This window comes from Squalius cephalus, assembly GCF_949319135.1.
Source record: "Squalius cephalus genome assembly, chromosome: 1".
Classification (NCBI taxonomy): domain Eukaryota; kingdom Metazoa; phylum Chordata; class Actinopteri; order Cypriniformes; family Leuciscidae; genus Squalius; species Squalius cephalus.
In genome coordinates, this window is record NC_137122.1 from 39,225,382 (window position 1) to 39,238,329 (window position 12,948).

Genomic DNA, 12,948 nt, shown 5'->3' on the forward strand with positions numbered 1-12,948 from the left:
AAGAGCCATACAAGAAGCTAGTATAATGCTTTAAAACCTCACATAAAAGTTACAATGCCTGGGATTAAAATCGCTATTTTCAGGTATTTAGGCAAGAAAGACGCCATTTTCAAGAGTGGACTAACAGGCTCTCGCGCGCACACACATAAACATATCCCCCCCCCCCCACCCGACTCGCTTGTCACACTCTCACATACGCAGTCTGTCTGGAAGTCTCGTGCGTACTGCCGCCTTGTTACAGCACAGATAGAGGCACTACTGAGTTTTGTATGCTCTCTTCTGATACTCTGAAAGAGGCGATGATGAGTGACAACAGCAAATAATTGCCAATACTGAATCGCGCGTTGTTGCACAGTCGAATTATAAAATTCAAGTTGGTCTACATTTTTCATTTTATTAATAATGACAATTAAATTCAATTTAACATGACCAAGAAAACGCTTTACATTTTTAAAACACACCTGATTTAAGAAAATATTGACAGTGTTTACAATACAACTCTGTTCTTTGGTGATAGTAACAAAATCATTTTAAAGAATAAAAAAAAGTGTTACCTGCTGAACATGTAGCACAAGTATAATAAATTACCTAATTAGTGACAAACTACACTTTGCAGCTTACAGTCATTTCTGTCCCCCCCCCCCCCCCCCCAAAAAAAAAACAAACAAAAACAAAACAAAAACAAACAACAACAACAAAACAAACATTAAAAACATAAAAAAAAACCCCACACATCATGTCTCTGTCATTCCTCATTTGGAGTTTCTGTCGGCTGAGGCTCAGGTGGACTTCCCCTGTAAAGAGCAGAGATGCATATTTTAAAACATATTTTGAAAATGCAGCACAAACTAATTTTATAGCAGATAGTGCATCATTTTTGTATGTGATGCACATATGCAAACAAACCATTCAGAGTTCTTACCCAGCGTACGGCGGTGGGGGGGCATCGTGCTGACCACTGTGAGTCAGAGCCTCATTGTACGAGGGGAGACCTGGAGCCACAATAGTCAAGGGCACAGATTCAGGTACTGGCTGCCCATCCACTCCCATATGCACAGGAACACTGTGGAGATGCAGGATCCATTAGAGTGATATTGCCACATAAAAGGCATATCGCAGCGGTAATAACAGCATGCACTTACCTTCCCCCTCTTGCATTTTTGCCTCTGTTCTTGTAGCAATAAATGCCCAGCACAGTGACTATAATCGCTGTTACTACAATAGCCACAATGCCAGCTGCCAAACCAGACACATCAAGTGGGTGCAAAGTCTCTGTGGAAATCAAACAATCAGTTCATAATTCTCAACAAATACACATTTTAATTGTTTACTTAGTGACCCCCATTTTATCCCATTAGGATAAAATATTGGTCAATAAAATACTATTTGTAGCTTGCATTTGCTTACACTATGATGATTTACAAGGCTGCTTGCTTTGGTGCTCTCAGACTAATAATAAGATTTACAATTTATTTGAAAATTGAATCCAACTGTTGGATGTGCATATCTTCAACCATCTATAAAATATCAAATACATTCCCTTAAAGAAAAAAGAAAAATCAGCCTTACCCTGATTGTTGCTATAGGTTTTCCAAAAATTGGCCTGTTGGAAAACAAAACAAACAGTGTCAAATGTCTATACATAAACACATTTTTTCCACCTCATCTTGTAGTTTTGGCTATTTATGACTCCTTTGTGTTGACATTCCCTATATAAGAGTATATAAAAATGAGTATACTCTTTTTCTTACCGTCAGTTTGTCATCTTCAAACACCTCTCTGGCCTCTTCATATGAGCATATTTCCTCATTGCATTCTCTCTCTATATTGCCAGGCACCACTGCCTCAAAATCCCAACTGTTTTTCAAAAGTTTACGGGAGATAAATGAACCTGCTGACTTCTCTTCTAGGAACACTGAACAACATAAGAGAATACAAAGCATAATTAAAATCACAACACGTCACAAACATACATTTAATCACTTATTGAAACAGACAGAAGGAACAGCGCAATACATACGAAGGGTAATAAATGGCAGCTAATCATACGATATATGTAGTGAAAAAATTATGTTGAATTCTGGGTATGAAACAATTACCAATGTTTGTAATACACCTAAAGTCTGTAATGCAAATAAGGTTGAGCAGAGGTAGGCTATAAGTCTTTGATACCATGCATGAGTGCATGGGAAGCCAACAAAAACACACCATAGTACTAATGGATTAGCAACAACAAAAGATAAACCAAAAATGTCCCACACTGGCAATTTAAAAAAAAAAGTGTTTTGCTTTTCATTATTACCATTATTTCCATTGTAGATCACTCTGCCCCAAACAAGATGCAGCAAGGATAGCAAGCTGAAACATATTGTTGGAAACCCCAGCATTGTACCTGTCCGAAAGAATGTTATAAAGAATATTACAACGTTTAACAGGCTATGTTTTGATAGTGCCATAAGGAGGACCTATAGGCATATATGGCCTAACCGTAAAGAATGCGTCACAAAATATTCTCCAGAAAAAGCTTACAATGTCGTCCTCTATCGGTCATTGCACTCATTCAAAAGCAAATATTAATATTATAATATAATTATATAAATAATATAATAATAATATACATATATATTAAGAAAAAAAAGAGGCATACATAGGCTACATTAAACATCGTATTTTCAAATCGTTCAACAATTATCACATTGGTAATACATTGACAAAATTGTGCCAACACGAAGTAATATTTATTTTTGTATAATAAGTTGATTAACTTAAAAAGTGCATATCCGTATTGAAAACGATGTAGCCTACCTTAAAACGCAGGACAGAAAGTAGAAAAGAAAGTAAAACTACATGGGAAACCGCCCGCTTACCTTTACACTCTGTTGTTGTGTTCCGTATAAGGAAACTTTAAAAGAAAAACACTTTCAGATTATCCCACAGATTTCCTGTCTTGGTGCTGTAAATTATTATAGCTAGATCAACATTATGAATACAAAGAATTCACATATTCGATTTTGATTAAACCACTTCCATATTCACCTGTGTTTCATTCACAGCGAAAACACAAGTCATCACGTAAGAGAAACATACCAGTTTGACAACATATTTCACGGCCGCGAGCGCTTATAGGAGTGGCAATGGGATGTGACAAAGTTTCGGTCACCTACCTGCACATCTCAATAAACAAAGGTGCTTTAATCGCCCAATTACGGACAAATAAACCAGTATAAGTAAGTTTTAGTGCTGTGGCTAACTGATGTAGGCCTACATATCGTAGTTCAATGTTGAAAATGTAATCTTCACTTTAAAACAACAACAACAAAAAAGTTCCTTAGTCCACCTTGAACAGCTTCCGGTTTCAACAGTCTATTGCGTCTTGATTGGATCAACCGTTCTTTTCAATGATAGTTATGAATGGGCCTCTTCTTTGCAGGAGCCGACCTGAGAGATATATCTTTTAATAAATTTACGAAAGTCAGTCCTATACACGTGATTCGTCTTATATTATCGCTTTAAAACGAAGGAATATCTGTGCATTTACAACGTGACCACATTTAAATTTCCAAGTCATGCTAATATTTCTTCAGATTCTGAATTTCGCCTTGCGGTTGATTCCCTCCCAGCGATTATAATTTCCCCTTTCCTCACATGTGGGAATCATTTTGCAACAGAATTGCTTGTAATGCGCAGGGTAGTTCTCTTATTTGATCGTTATGGTCCAATAAGAATTGAGAGACATGAGAACCGAGATTAATAACATGTAGGCTAAATAGGCTAGTAAGAACGAAGAAAACTAAAAAAACAAAACAAAACAAAAAAAGACCTTATTTGGTGTCTAAATGCAATAGTATGTCAATACCGCTTATCAGACATTCATGAAAAATAATTCTTTAATCTTTAAATTTCCTATTCATCAGCTCAGAGTATCTGAATTGTGTTCAAAAACGTTATGGGAAAATTGTTACAAATACTTTTTTATAATGAATCACTCTCCAACAAATCAGTCACCCACAAATTCTTACATGAAACGTTTAAAAACATTTTAATTGTGTACAAAAGAATATTGTTAGATTTAGATACAAAATTGGAAGATAAATGGTGTCTGATCTCTCTCCAGAGCCAAGAAAAATAGCTTAAATTAAAAAAAACTGAAATAATCAGACTTAAGACATGAACTTATATGAATGAGAATCATCATGTAACAATGTTGTGTAATTTTGTTGACATTGCAAAATTAAATAGTGCTTTGTTCTTATTTTTGCAGCCGACAAACCTGATCTACAATAGAATTTGTCCCCAAAAAAAAAAAAAAAAAAAAATCCATTTCCCTTGATTAAAGGCCGTAAATTGTGTGTAGCAACTCCCTCGAGAGTCGAGTATACCATAAGAAACTGCTATCGTGGGACTAAGGAAAAAGCACCTAGTCTTGTTTTTATGCCGTTCTACTTATGTACAGACAGAGTGACTCACTCCCTCACAACACTGACTAATATCATGCTTTGTTAGTAAATTCATTTGGCAATTCCTCTGTATCACTTTTGCATCACTGTCTACTAACGAAGGTGCAAAAATCACAAGCGAAGCACGTCATATACAATAATGTGAACCTGGAGACAGAATGTCTTATTCTGCACATAAGCACAAATAGACGTACCTTCAAAAATACATCAAATTTAGACTAGAAAAAAAGAAACATACCAAAACAATCCCACAATAAAACCACACGATTTGTCCATTTTAGTGTTAAACTACATTAGATAACTATTCACGATGACAAAGCTGGTGTGCAAACATATACAGTATAGCCTTTGGTTTGTATGAATACTAGCACTGCAGATACTGGACTCAATATTTGAACACCACTGCTTCTCCACTAAAAATGCTCAATTATTAAAACCACATCATGTCTTAGTCATCAGACACTGCTTTATCAGGAAGAGATTAATGAAAACAAGCTGGCTGAATACATTTCTAGCCACTGATGGGTAGCAAGGTAGACTAGAGCAGCCATTTCGGTGCAGTCTCACTGACTAAATAAATCCTCCGAGAGAGGGCATGCTGAACAGGGGTCTGGGCCAATAAAACACTTTCTGACTTGTCTGTGTGAGTCAATAACACTATATATGCATGTTGTACATACAGGCGACACCAGAACCACCACAAGGTTTTTTCAGCACATCGCTTACATGGTTTAAATATGCGTTGTCACTTTTGTTCACCCCCTCCATGATGAATGTTTTTTAAAAATCTCTCTCGTGGCACACAAATCAGTCTGCGACCTTTTACCATGATGGAAATAAACAAATACTGTTCTTGAATCTAAAATCAAGAGCATGATTTTACAAGGCACTACATAAAACACGTGGGCAAAATTAAGACTAAAGGCCCCCCTTTCCAACAGGTTCTTTCTCATTTGATACAGCCTAGTTTCTTCTTGGGAACCATTCATACACACATACTGTAAAAGCCGCTAAAACACTGATGCGTACAGTGCCACACACACATATGCACACACACACACACACACACACTGTGTAGACATATAAGGCACCAGGCGTGAGAGTGAGGGCTTCAGTCTCCTAGGCAACAGTGCAGAGGGGCAGTCAGAGCAGGGTGCAGGGACAGCCACCACTCTTCTGCTTTCTCGCGTGATTAGCGGGGAGTGGCGGACTTTCCGTCTCTTGAAACTTCCTGAGGAGAGATGGTAACGTAAGTTCATCATAATCCACAGCATTGTCAATCTCATAAGAGCTGTTTTCTATTACAAATACCTTATTGCTCGCACAACCTCCATGAAGGCTTCTTCCACATTGTGGCGGTTCTTAGCTGATGATTCCATATAGGGGATCCTGTTTTCTCGGGCAAATGACATGGCCTCCTCTCTCGAGATCTATTTGGGGGGGGGGGGGGGGGCATGCACACATATGAATTGGCAGCCAATTTTTCATTAAAAATTCACTCAGCTGTGGAACATGGAAACATTACCTCTCTCTGCTGGTCAAGATCTGATTTGTTGCCAACAAGAACTATGGGAAAGTCATCTCGATCCTTCACCCGCAATATCTGAGTGTGAAATTTCTGAATTTCTTTAAAACTGAAACAGAGAGAACCAACAAAAGTTCATTAGCATAACAAGCATAAAATAAAAAAAATACCGAGTTCATAGAAGGTCATTACAATTGAACTCTTCTTGAATTGTAGCCTGTAAATTTAACTTACAATAAATGAATATTACAATTCCTAAAGTTATTATTATTAACAAACAAATAAAACAAATTACATTAAATATTTTCCTGAACTGAAATATAAACTCACATAACTAGGAAAAAATTATCAAAAAAAAAAAAAGAAAAGGATATGGTATATTCTAAAAACAACAACAACAACAAAAAACGCTCATTAAACATAAAAATGTCACTAAATAGAAATAACACTATACTGTGCTGAGTAATTTAACTGTGTTAAATGTTTATAAATGTTACTAGTTAACACATTATACAAAAAACAAAAAAATAAAATAAACAAACTATAAAACCTAATGTAATACACAATGTCACTAATCTATTTTCACAAATTCATGTTTTTGTAGTTTACACAGAGAAAATAACATTATGACTTTAAAAAACTTGCACTTTGAAACTTGCAGTTTGCGTTTTCAGACCCCCAAAATGCTGTTGTCGTGCAAATGATCGGCCAAACTGCATAAACAGTTTTCTGTTTTTAGTTGAAAACGGTGTCGTGTAAACGGCCCCTAAGGATTCGTACACTGTGAAACCTGAACATTTACACTGGCCACAGAAAGGCTCAGTTCAGCTGTTGAGGCTCAACTCTGCACCTGATGACATGAACACTCATAACCTGCACTTTCATTCTCATCACAAACACATTCTGTGGTTTTATTTTTAACACACACACACACACACACACACACACACACACACACACACACTCTCTCTCTCTCTGTTCTCGTCACACAGAGAAGTTAGGAACCACCTATTTGCCTTCCTCTCATGCTCACACAAACACACTCTGGAAAACACCTACCTGCCACGGTCATTAAGAGCAAACACCAGTAAGAAACCCTCTCCAGAGCGCATGTACTGCTCTCTCATCGCCCCAAACTCTTCTTGTCCTGCTGTGTCCAGGACTAATGGCGAACGACACAAAAACAAAACATACCCCAGGTAAATAGAGGGGAATATACAAGATGAGGCTGATCCACACAAACAAATCACATTTTAGTCATTTAAACACAGCTGGCATGATGTTGTTCTGACAGCAAGTCAAAACAAAACCTGGGCAGGAACCCGTAGTCAGCAATGAATCATCAGTGATGCAACTCTGACAAAAATCTCCCTACTGAGGAAACATGTGGAGCTTTTAACACTCATTCCTTCCTATAAAGAACACATACTGTCTAATCGTGTCTCCTTTCCATCCACGGTGCAGGTTTTAGTGTACGAGTCTTCAATGGTCGGGTCATAGTCAGACACAAAGTACGACTGTAAGAGAAAACAAAGAAAACATTTTGGTTCACCAACTCCTAAACAAGGGCTTTAACATGAAGGAACATGCAGAGAAAAGCCCACTGCACTCTGAACGTCACACAACTCTTACAACACACCCACAGAAATAATTACCACCGCGTATTTGCCCCATGTTGCGACATAAATACATCTTTATTTCATACAAAGTACAAAAAAATACACACTTACCTGAATGAACTGAATACTGAGGGCGCTTTTCCCCACACCTCCGCCGCCCACGACCACCAACTTATATCTTTCTTCCGTTGACATGGTCCTACTCCTGCAAACATGTAACATAAGGTTATTAAACAATACTAATCATGTCGTATTACTCAACTAAAATGGTTTTAAGAGAAATAATACTGCCCAACGGAGCATACAGATTTGAGACCGTAAAAGGCCTGGCATCGTTGATAAACCTCTACAATAGGCTACAATGTTACAGATTTGGGCAAGTATGTATCACAATCAAAGCTCTATGATTCAATATCTACAAAACAATAGCATTTGCAGAATCAGATTGATAACTCTAAAGTGGAAATAAAACAAATACCGCGCTAGTCTGGGCAATGACCGCCGATTACCTTTCTTCCGCAGCCGCCTTGAGTAAATTAGCCTTCTGGTGCCAAGTTAGCGACTCGAAAGTCAGACAACTTAGTCCACTGCCAACCCGCGAATACTCTGACAACTTTAATACACTATATCCGCAAGATTTAGCCGACAAATTCTCCCTTTTGTACAAGCGATAAAACCATCTTGCTTATGGAGATAAACAGCGAATTCCAGGCTTTAAGGAATGTCCGCCCTCTGGATTTTTCTTGGTGATTTCTGGACTCTCTCTTGCTTCCGATAGCTTTTTTTCATGACCAGGGGCAACTTTTTTTTCGTCTTCAGTGCATCTCATACGCATGCCTGAAATGGGCGTGGCTTCCTTTGTTGTTTTTTTCATCGCACGAATCATTTCGTAATCGGTGAGCCTTGGCGAGTTCTAATTGGCTGATGCGAATGAGTCGATGAACTGTTCTGCTGTTACTACGCTTGTATTTCCGCAATAGAAGGCAGGCTATATGATAAATGTGTAATTCGAGCGTCGTCTTTCCCATATTTGGCCAAGGGCCTGGCTTGTCTGATCCGGTAGATGTTTTACACAGAGCGTTAATTCTGCATTCATTGTCCGTTTTTTATTCAGCTCGAATGATATAAATAAGCGCAAGAGTTAAAACCAGGAGTAATAATCTATTGAAAAATGTTGTGGTCATGAGGCTGATTTAAAATGAGGCTGATTTAAACTTTATGTTTGTCGAGATAGAATATTTTGTATTTATCTATTCATATTTATCTAGTTCATATTTATTTATTTAATGGTGCATTTCATTCCTAGTGAGTGATATGTTGCAGTGGCATAGGTTTGATTTTGAAATTGGTGGGGACGGGGACATCAATATATAAATATATTTTAAGTTTTGATCGAAATTATTGCTAGGGATATATCAGTGTCACTGGATATTGGTAGGGACACGTCCCTAGCGTCCCTACTAAATTCTATGCCCCTGATATGTTGATTCTAGGCTACATTTGCCTTTGTTCTTATAGTATATTCATGTGTAATTTCTTGGCAATATCAGTGTGGATGCTGAATCACTTTGTGGCTTGTATTAAACAAAAACCTCCAAGAATGTGACAAACAGGGAGTAGTAAAAATCTTTTTGGAGACACCCACCAGTTACTGTCTTCCTTCCCAACATGTATGGGGAAAATGGTACTCCTCTTCATTCTGACTAAACCAAGTAAGGATACTAAATGTCAGTTGCCTGATGCAACAAATTCCTCAGCTTTAGAAAACCCTTCGGTATAACTGTAAGGATATTATAATTACTATGTGTTTTCATAACTTAAAAGGCACAGGTCTATAGCCCAACTGGTCAACATGGCTTTGATGTAGAGGTAGTGGATCTTACCTCTTTTATTTAGTCTTTTAATAACATTTTATTATAAAATTCACTAAAATAGTTGCTAAAATGAAAGAGACAGAGAGATAAAATAATTGTCTTTAATGAACACTTTTTCAATACAAGCTATAGTGTTAAAATTCCACCTGCAAAATACCCATTTATAAATGTCAATTATCAGTGTATTTTAATAAATAAAGTCACAGGCAGGCTGTGCATTATAACAGAACAAATCGCAAGTGTTTTTTCAGACACTCTGTCATTTATACATATCACCACCAGTCCATCAGATGACTTGAGTCTGTCAAACACTCTTAGAGGAACATGCAATTTCATCAAATAAATAAGTGAATTCACACACTCATACATTATGCTTTTTCACCCATGTCGCTGTCTTCATTTAAGTTCCTTCTGCTCAATGGGGAGGTACATAATAAACACAGTTCCTTAGCAATGCCTCTCTGAGAAGTCCTCGTTTACACTTCATCTTTAAGTAGTAGCGCAGTTCATACAACCAGTCCCTCCTCAACATCTGTACGGCAAAGCAGCCTGTCCCACTTTAATACGTGGGCCGAGTAGGACCCCAAGCAGCATGCGTTCTCCCCAGTCTAGTATTTTGCTAACCGTTAGACTGACTGGAGACAAGGGGCTGTTGTCTCCATCCATACCCTCCACTGCTTCTACACCACTGGTAACCTCCTGTGAGGAGGTTTTGATCTCACATGGTCCCTGGATCTGCCTGTGCGATTGTGTGCTTGAATGGTTCACTTGGTTTGTTTTTTGTTGTTGCTCCTCGTTTGCTCTGCGGTTTAGTTTACTCTTTATTCTTTGTGATCTTGAGCAGCTGTGTCTAGCTGACACCTCCTTGTTGATAAACCTGTTTGCCTCTTTTGGATCTGTTCTGGTTTCTGATCCTGACGGCTCCATATCGGCTCTTCCCAAGTCCTCTAACGCCCCCGTCTGGTCCACTGCGGAACGGCTCTTCCTCAGATCACAGCTGTTGGCTGATGACCCCTTCTGCTGAGTCTGAGGAACTGCACCCACTGGCGTGAGGGAAAGAGTCAGGCTTTTGCGTTTCTCCGCTAGAGATGGAATCTGAAGGTAAGTAGGCTTAGGTAGGCTGGACTTTGGTGAATCCTGCTGTGTCTGACATGTGATGTTTACTGGTCTTTGTATCTCTACGGGATTTGTGCGGAGAGTGAGCGCCCCGAGCTTGTCTGAAAGAGATAAGGTAAACTCTGGATTCATCACCTCACAGAGTTGGCCTCTGCTCTGGATATTTTCCATTTGGTTGTTCTTGTTCTCACAGTACACATTTGCTTTGGAATCCTCAGTACATCCATCAATAATGCAGTTGTTGTGTTCAGTGCTATTCTGCAGGTTTAAGTTAGTTAGCAGTGCCACTGTGGAACTGCTGTTGTTTTTGTCATTGGTGGGCTGCAGGCAGTTATCCAAAGGTTTGACTGACTGCTGAGCGTGAAGGTTTGTGTTATTATTCTTCAAAGAAAGCGTTCCCTGGAAGAGCTGCAGCTGACCCAGGAAGTTAAAATTTGGTGAAATTGTAGGTCTGCGTTCTTTCACAAACCTAAAGGAATGATGAGATAGATACTTCACTCATTTGAATAATCTGCATCCATTAAATAAAAACGAACAAACAATATATCGTTCATCACCAGAACCTCTGACTCTTTTTATGTGCAAAATGTCACTTCTTATTACATAGACAAACAACGTTACCTGTATGCATGATCCAGATCCATTTTCAGGCTATACATGACATATGCCACAGCAAGTGCTGGAGAGCGAGAGATTCCTGCAGCACAGTGAACCAAGACAGAGCAGCCCAGTGACATGGCCCCATCTGCAACATAACATACGATATATTAAAACTTATAGTGTAGGCTACACCCACCCAGGGTTTTCCAGCAGGGGACTGATGCATAAAATTGATCTGTTTCAAATTAGCCTCATATTATTATATTTTCTTTTCTTTTTTTTACACAGACAAACAAATCTATTTCCATATCGATGCTAGTAGCTAATGATGATGTAATGCAGTTGGGATGCAAATGCAGGCTGATGTAAGGAGTGGGATTCCGGGTCCCTCACCAATGAAGTGCAACGCCTGAGGGATCCAAGGAAGCAGGTCATCCCGCAGAGAGTCGTCTATTGGGATACGGAGGTACTGGGACTGGGGTAGAAATGAAGGCTGTGGGCAACATCGGCTCACACTTAGTACGTACGAGATGCCTCGGTCAGACAAACCATCCTGTGGAAACGAACAGCGGGTGAAAGGTGAGAAAGTAGGCTAACTTAAATGTTACGCACGAGGACAAACTATTGTTAAATGAAGCAAATATAAGTTAAAGATGGTTAAAGCTATACTGATAAATCATTAGAGGACTGTAAACATACCTGGGTTACGTCAGTCTCTGCACCAAGGTAGAGATGCGGCAGAATACGGGACAACGGCGGCCGCTCGGACTGACTGTCCCTGTAGTACACCATCTCTTGATTAAACAAACAAAAAACGCGTTTAACCTTAAAACCTATGGAGAGAAAATACACAGAAAACAACTCTTTGTGTAGGCCTATATGACGCACTAAACAGACAGCCAGAATCATAAAAGCAGGCCAAGTGGTATGTATGCCTAAAAAGGATTTAAAGTTTTGATAAATTGCATTTAACAACGATAATTGACAAGTTACGCGTTTAGAATAAACTAAAAGCTGATTCTCACCAGTCCAGTCAGTTATAGATCAGCAGAATGCGCAGGAAGTCCAAAAAGGTTGGAAAAGTCCAACAAAGCTGGTGGATGGACGTTGTAAATAGCACGAACAGGAGGAAGCATATAACGCGTGAAGTGAATATATGCAGCCTGTCTGCGCGATTATAAACAGTTCCTTGATCTTTCTTCTCAGTAGTTGTGCTCCCGTGCTCCTCTCCGTTCTGTCTGCGCTTCTCGCATTATTTGTTGTTATATGTCTATACCTGCGCGAGGGAGGAAAAAGATGAGGTCATCCCGTTTCCAGAAGCTAAGAATAGTACAATTCTATGTGATGTCATTTTCAGCCAATCGGCGGCCAGGCTCGCTCTTTGACGTGCGCGCGGGCGCGGGCACGCTCTCGCTCGGTTTGTTCGCCATCATCAGTTTGCCCTGAAGACCTCTGCATTTTTATTGTGATGAATCGTGTTTTACTCCCTGTAGCCTTTCAGACAGAAACACGCCGCTTTCATTTGCAAATCGAGCGCGTGTAATCAGTAAAATGAGACTCTTTTATATCCTTCTAGACGATTTTGTAAGCAGACTCGTGTGCAACGTCCCATGCGAGCAGTTTCTCTGGTAAACAAAATGTATAATTCAGAACGCTTAGTTCACTAGTCCACATTTACCTATTGATATAATATTTATACTATTTTAAACAACCTCACGTAGTGCACTGCAGCCTGCATCAAACATTACGTTATATAT

The 12,948-nt window shown here is 39.0% G+C and overlaps 3 protein-coding genes across 6 annotated transcripts; all 3 read right to left on the reverse strand.

Moving 5' to 3' along the window:
• Positions 1-349: 349 nt before the first annotated feature.
• prrg2 (proline rich Gla (G-carboxyglutamic acid) 2) lies at positions 350-3,365 on the reverse strand. Of its 3 annotated transcripts, none has more exons than XM_079865804.1 (8): positions 3,165-3,365; positions 2,868-2,902; positions 2,303-2,392; positions 1,752-1,915; positions 1,570-1,603; positions 1,143-1,272; positions 923-1,063; positions 350-794 (listed from the first exon to the last, which is right to left on the reverse strand). In XM_079865804.1, the coding sequence occupies exons 1-8, from the start codon at positions 3,170-3,172 to the stop codon at positions 746-748; spliced, it is 651 nt and encodes a 216-aa protein (XP_079721930.1). In that variant the 5' UTR covers positions 3,173-3,365; the 3' UTR covers positions 350-745. The 3 variants fall into 3 exon arrangements, with proteins under 3 accessions (XP_079721930.1, XP_079721929.1, XP_079721931.1); XM_079865803.1 differs by having other exon boundaries at positions 3,037-3,340; XM_079865805.1 differs by lacking the exon at positions 3,165-3,365 and adding an exon at positions 3,037-3,090 and having other exon boundaries at positions 2,868-2,953.
• A 1,821-nt stretch (positions 3,366-5,186) lies between these two features.
• Positions 5,187-8,445, reverse strand: rras (RAS related). Its single transcript, XM_079865827.1, has 7 exons — positions 8,111-8,445; positions 7,713-7,806; positions 7,412-7,499; positions 7,042-7,144; positions 5,983-6,091; positions 5,769-5,887; positions 5,187-5,688 (listed from the first exon to the last, which is right to left on the reverse strand). Exons 2-7 carry the CDS (start codon positions 7,794-7,796, stop codon positions 5,601-5,603), a joined length of 591 nt encoding a protein of 196 aa, XP_079721953.1. The 5' UTR covers positions 7,797-7,806; positions 8,111-8,445; the 3' UTR covers positions 5,187-5,600.
• Positions 8,446-9,562: 1,117 nt separating this feature from the next.
• On the reverse strand, positions 9,563-12,579 carry LOC307168361 (uncharacterized protein). Of its 2 annotated transcripts, none has more exons than XM_079888235.1 (5): positions 12,217-12,579; positions 11,891-11,985; positions 11,585-11,744; positions 11,213-11,336; positions 9,563-11,060 (listed from the first exon to the last, which is right to left on the reverse strand). In XM_079888235.1, the coding sequence occupies exons 2-5, from the start codon at positions 11,981-11,983 to the stop codon at positions 10,001-10,003; spliced, it is 1,437 nt and encodes a 478-aa protein (XP_079744361.1). In that variant the 5' UTR covers positions 11,984-11,985; positions 12,217-12,579; the 3' UTR covers positions 9,563-10,000. The 2 variants fall into 2 exon arrangements, with proteins under 2 accessions (XP_079744361.1, XP_079744362.1); XM_079888236.1 differs by having other exon boundaries at positions 11,891-12,024; positions 12,217-12,537.
• Positions 12,580-12,948: the final 369 nt, after the last annotated feature.

Excerpts from the sequence above, each read along its gene's own strand:
- prrg2 (XM_079865803.1), bottom strand. Across the intron at positions 2,393-2,867 it reads CACAACAACAGAGTGTAAAG|GTACAATGCTGGGGTTTCCA; the intron begins GTAAGCGGGCGG and ends TCTTTCGGACAG. Across the intron at positions 1,273-1,569 it reads AACCTATAGCAACAATCAGG|AGACTTTGCACCCACTTGAT; the intron begins GTAAGGCTGATT and ends TGATTTCCACAG.
- rras (XM_079865827.1), bottom strand. The coding sequence starts at position 7,796 with ATGTCAACGGAAGAAAGATATAAGTTGGTGGTCGTGGGCGGCGGAGGT. Across the intron at positions 7,145-7,411 it reads AAAGGAGACACGATTAGACA|TCCTGGACACAGCAGGACAA; the intron begins GTATGTGTTCTT and ends GTTCGCCATTAG. Across the intron at positions 5,689-5,768 it reads GAGGTTGTGCGAGCAATAAG|GAAGTTTCAAGAGACGGAAA; the intron begins GTATTTGTAATA and ends ATCTCTCCTCAG.
- LOC307168361 (XM_079888235.1), bottom strand. The coding sequence starts at position 11,983 with ATGGTGTACTACAGGGACAGTCAGTCCGAGCGGCCGCCGTTGTCCCGT. Across the intron at positions 11,745-11,890 it reads CAGAGACTGACGTAACCCAG|GATGGTTTGTCTGACCGAGG; the intron begins GTATGTTTACAG and ends TCGTTTCCACAG. Across the intron at positions 11,061-11,212 it reads GATCTGGATCATGCATACAG|GTTTGTGAAAGAACGCAGAC; the intron begins GTAACGTTGTTT and ends TCATTCCTTTAG.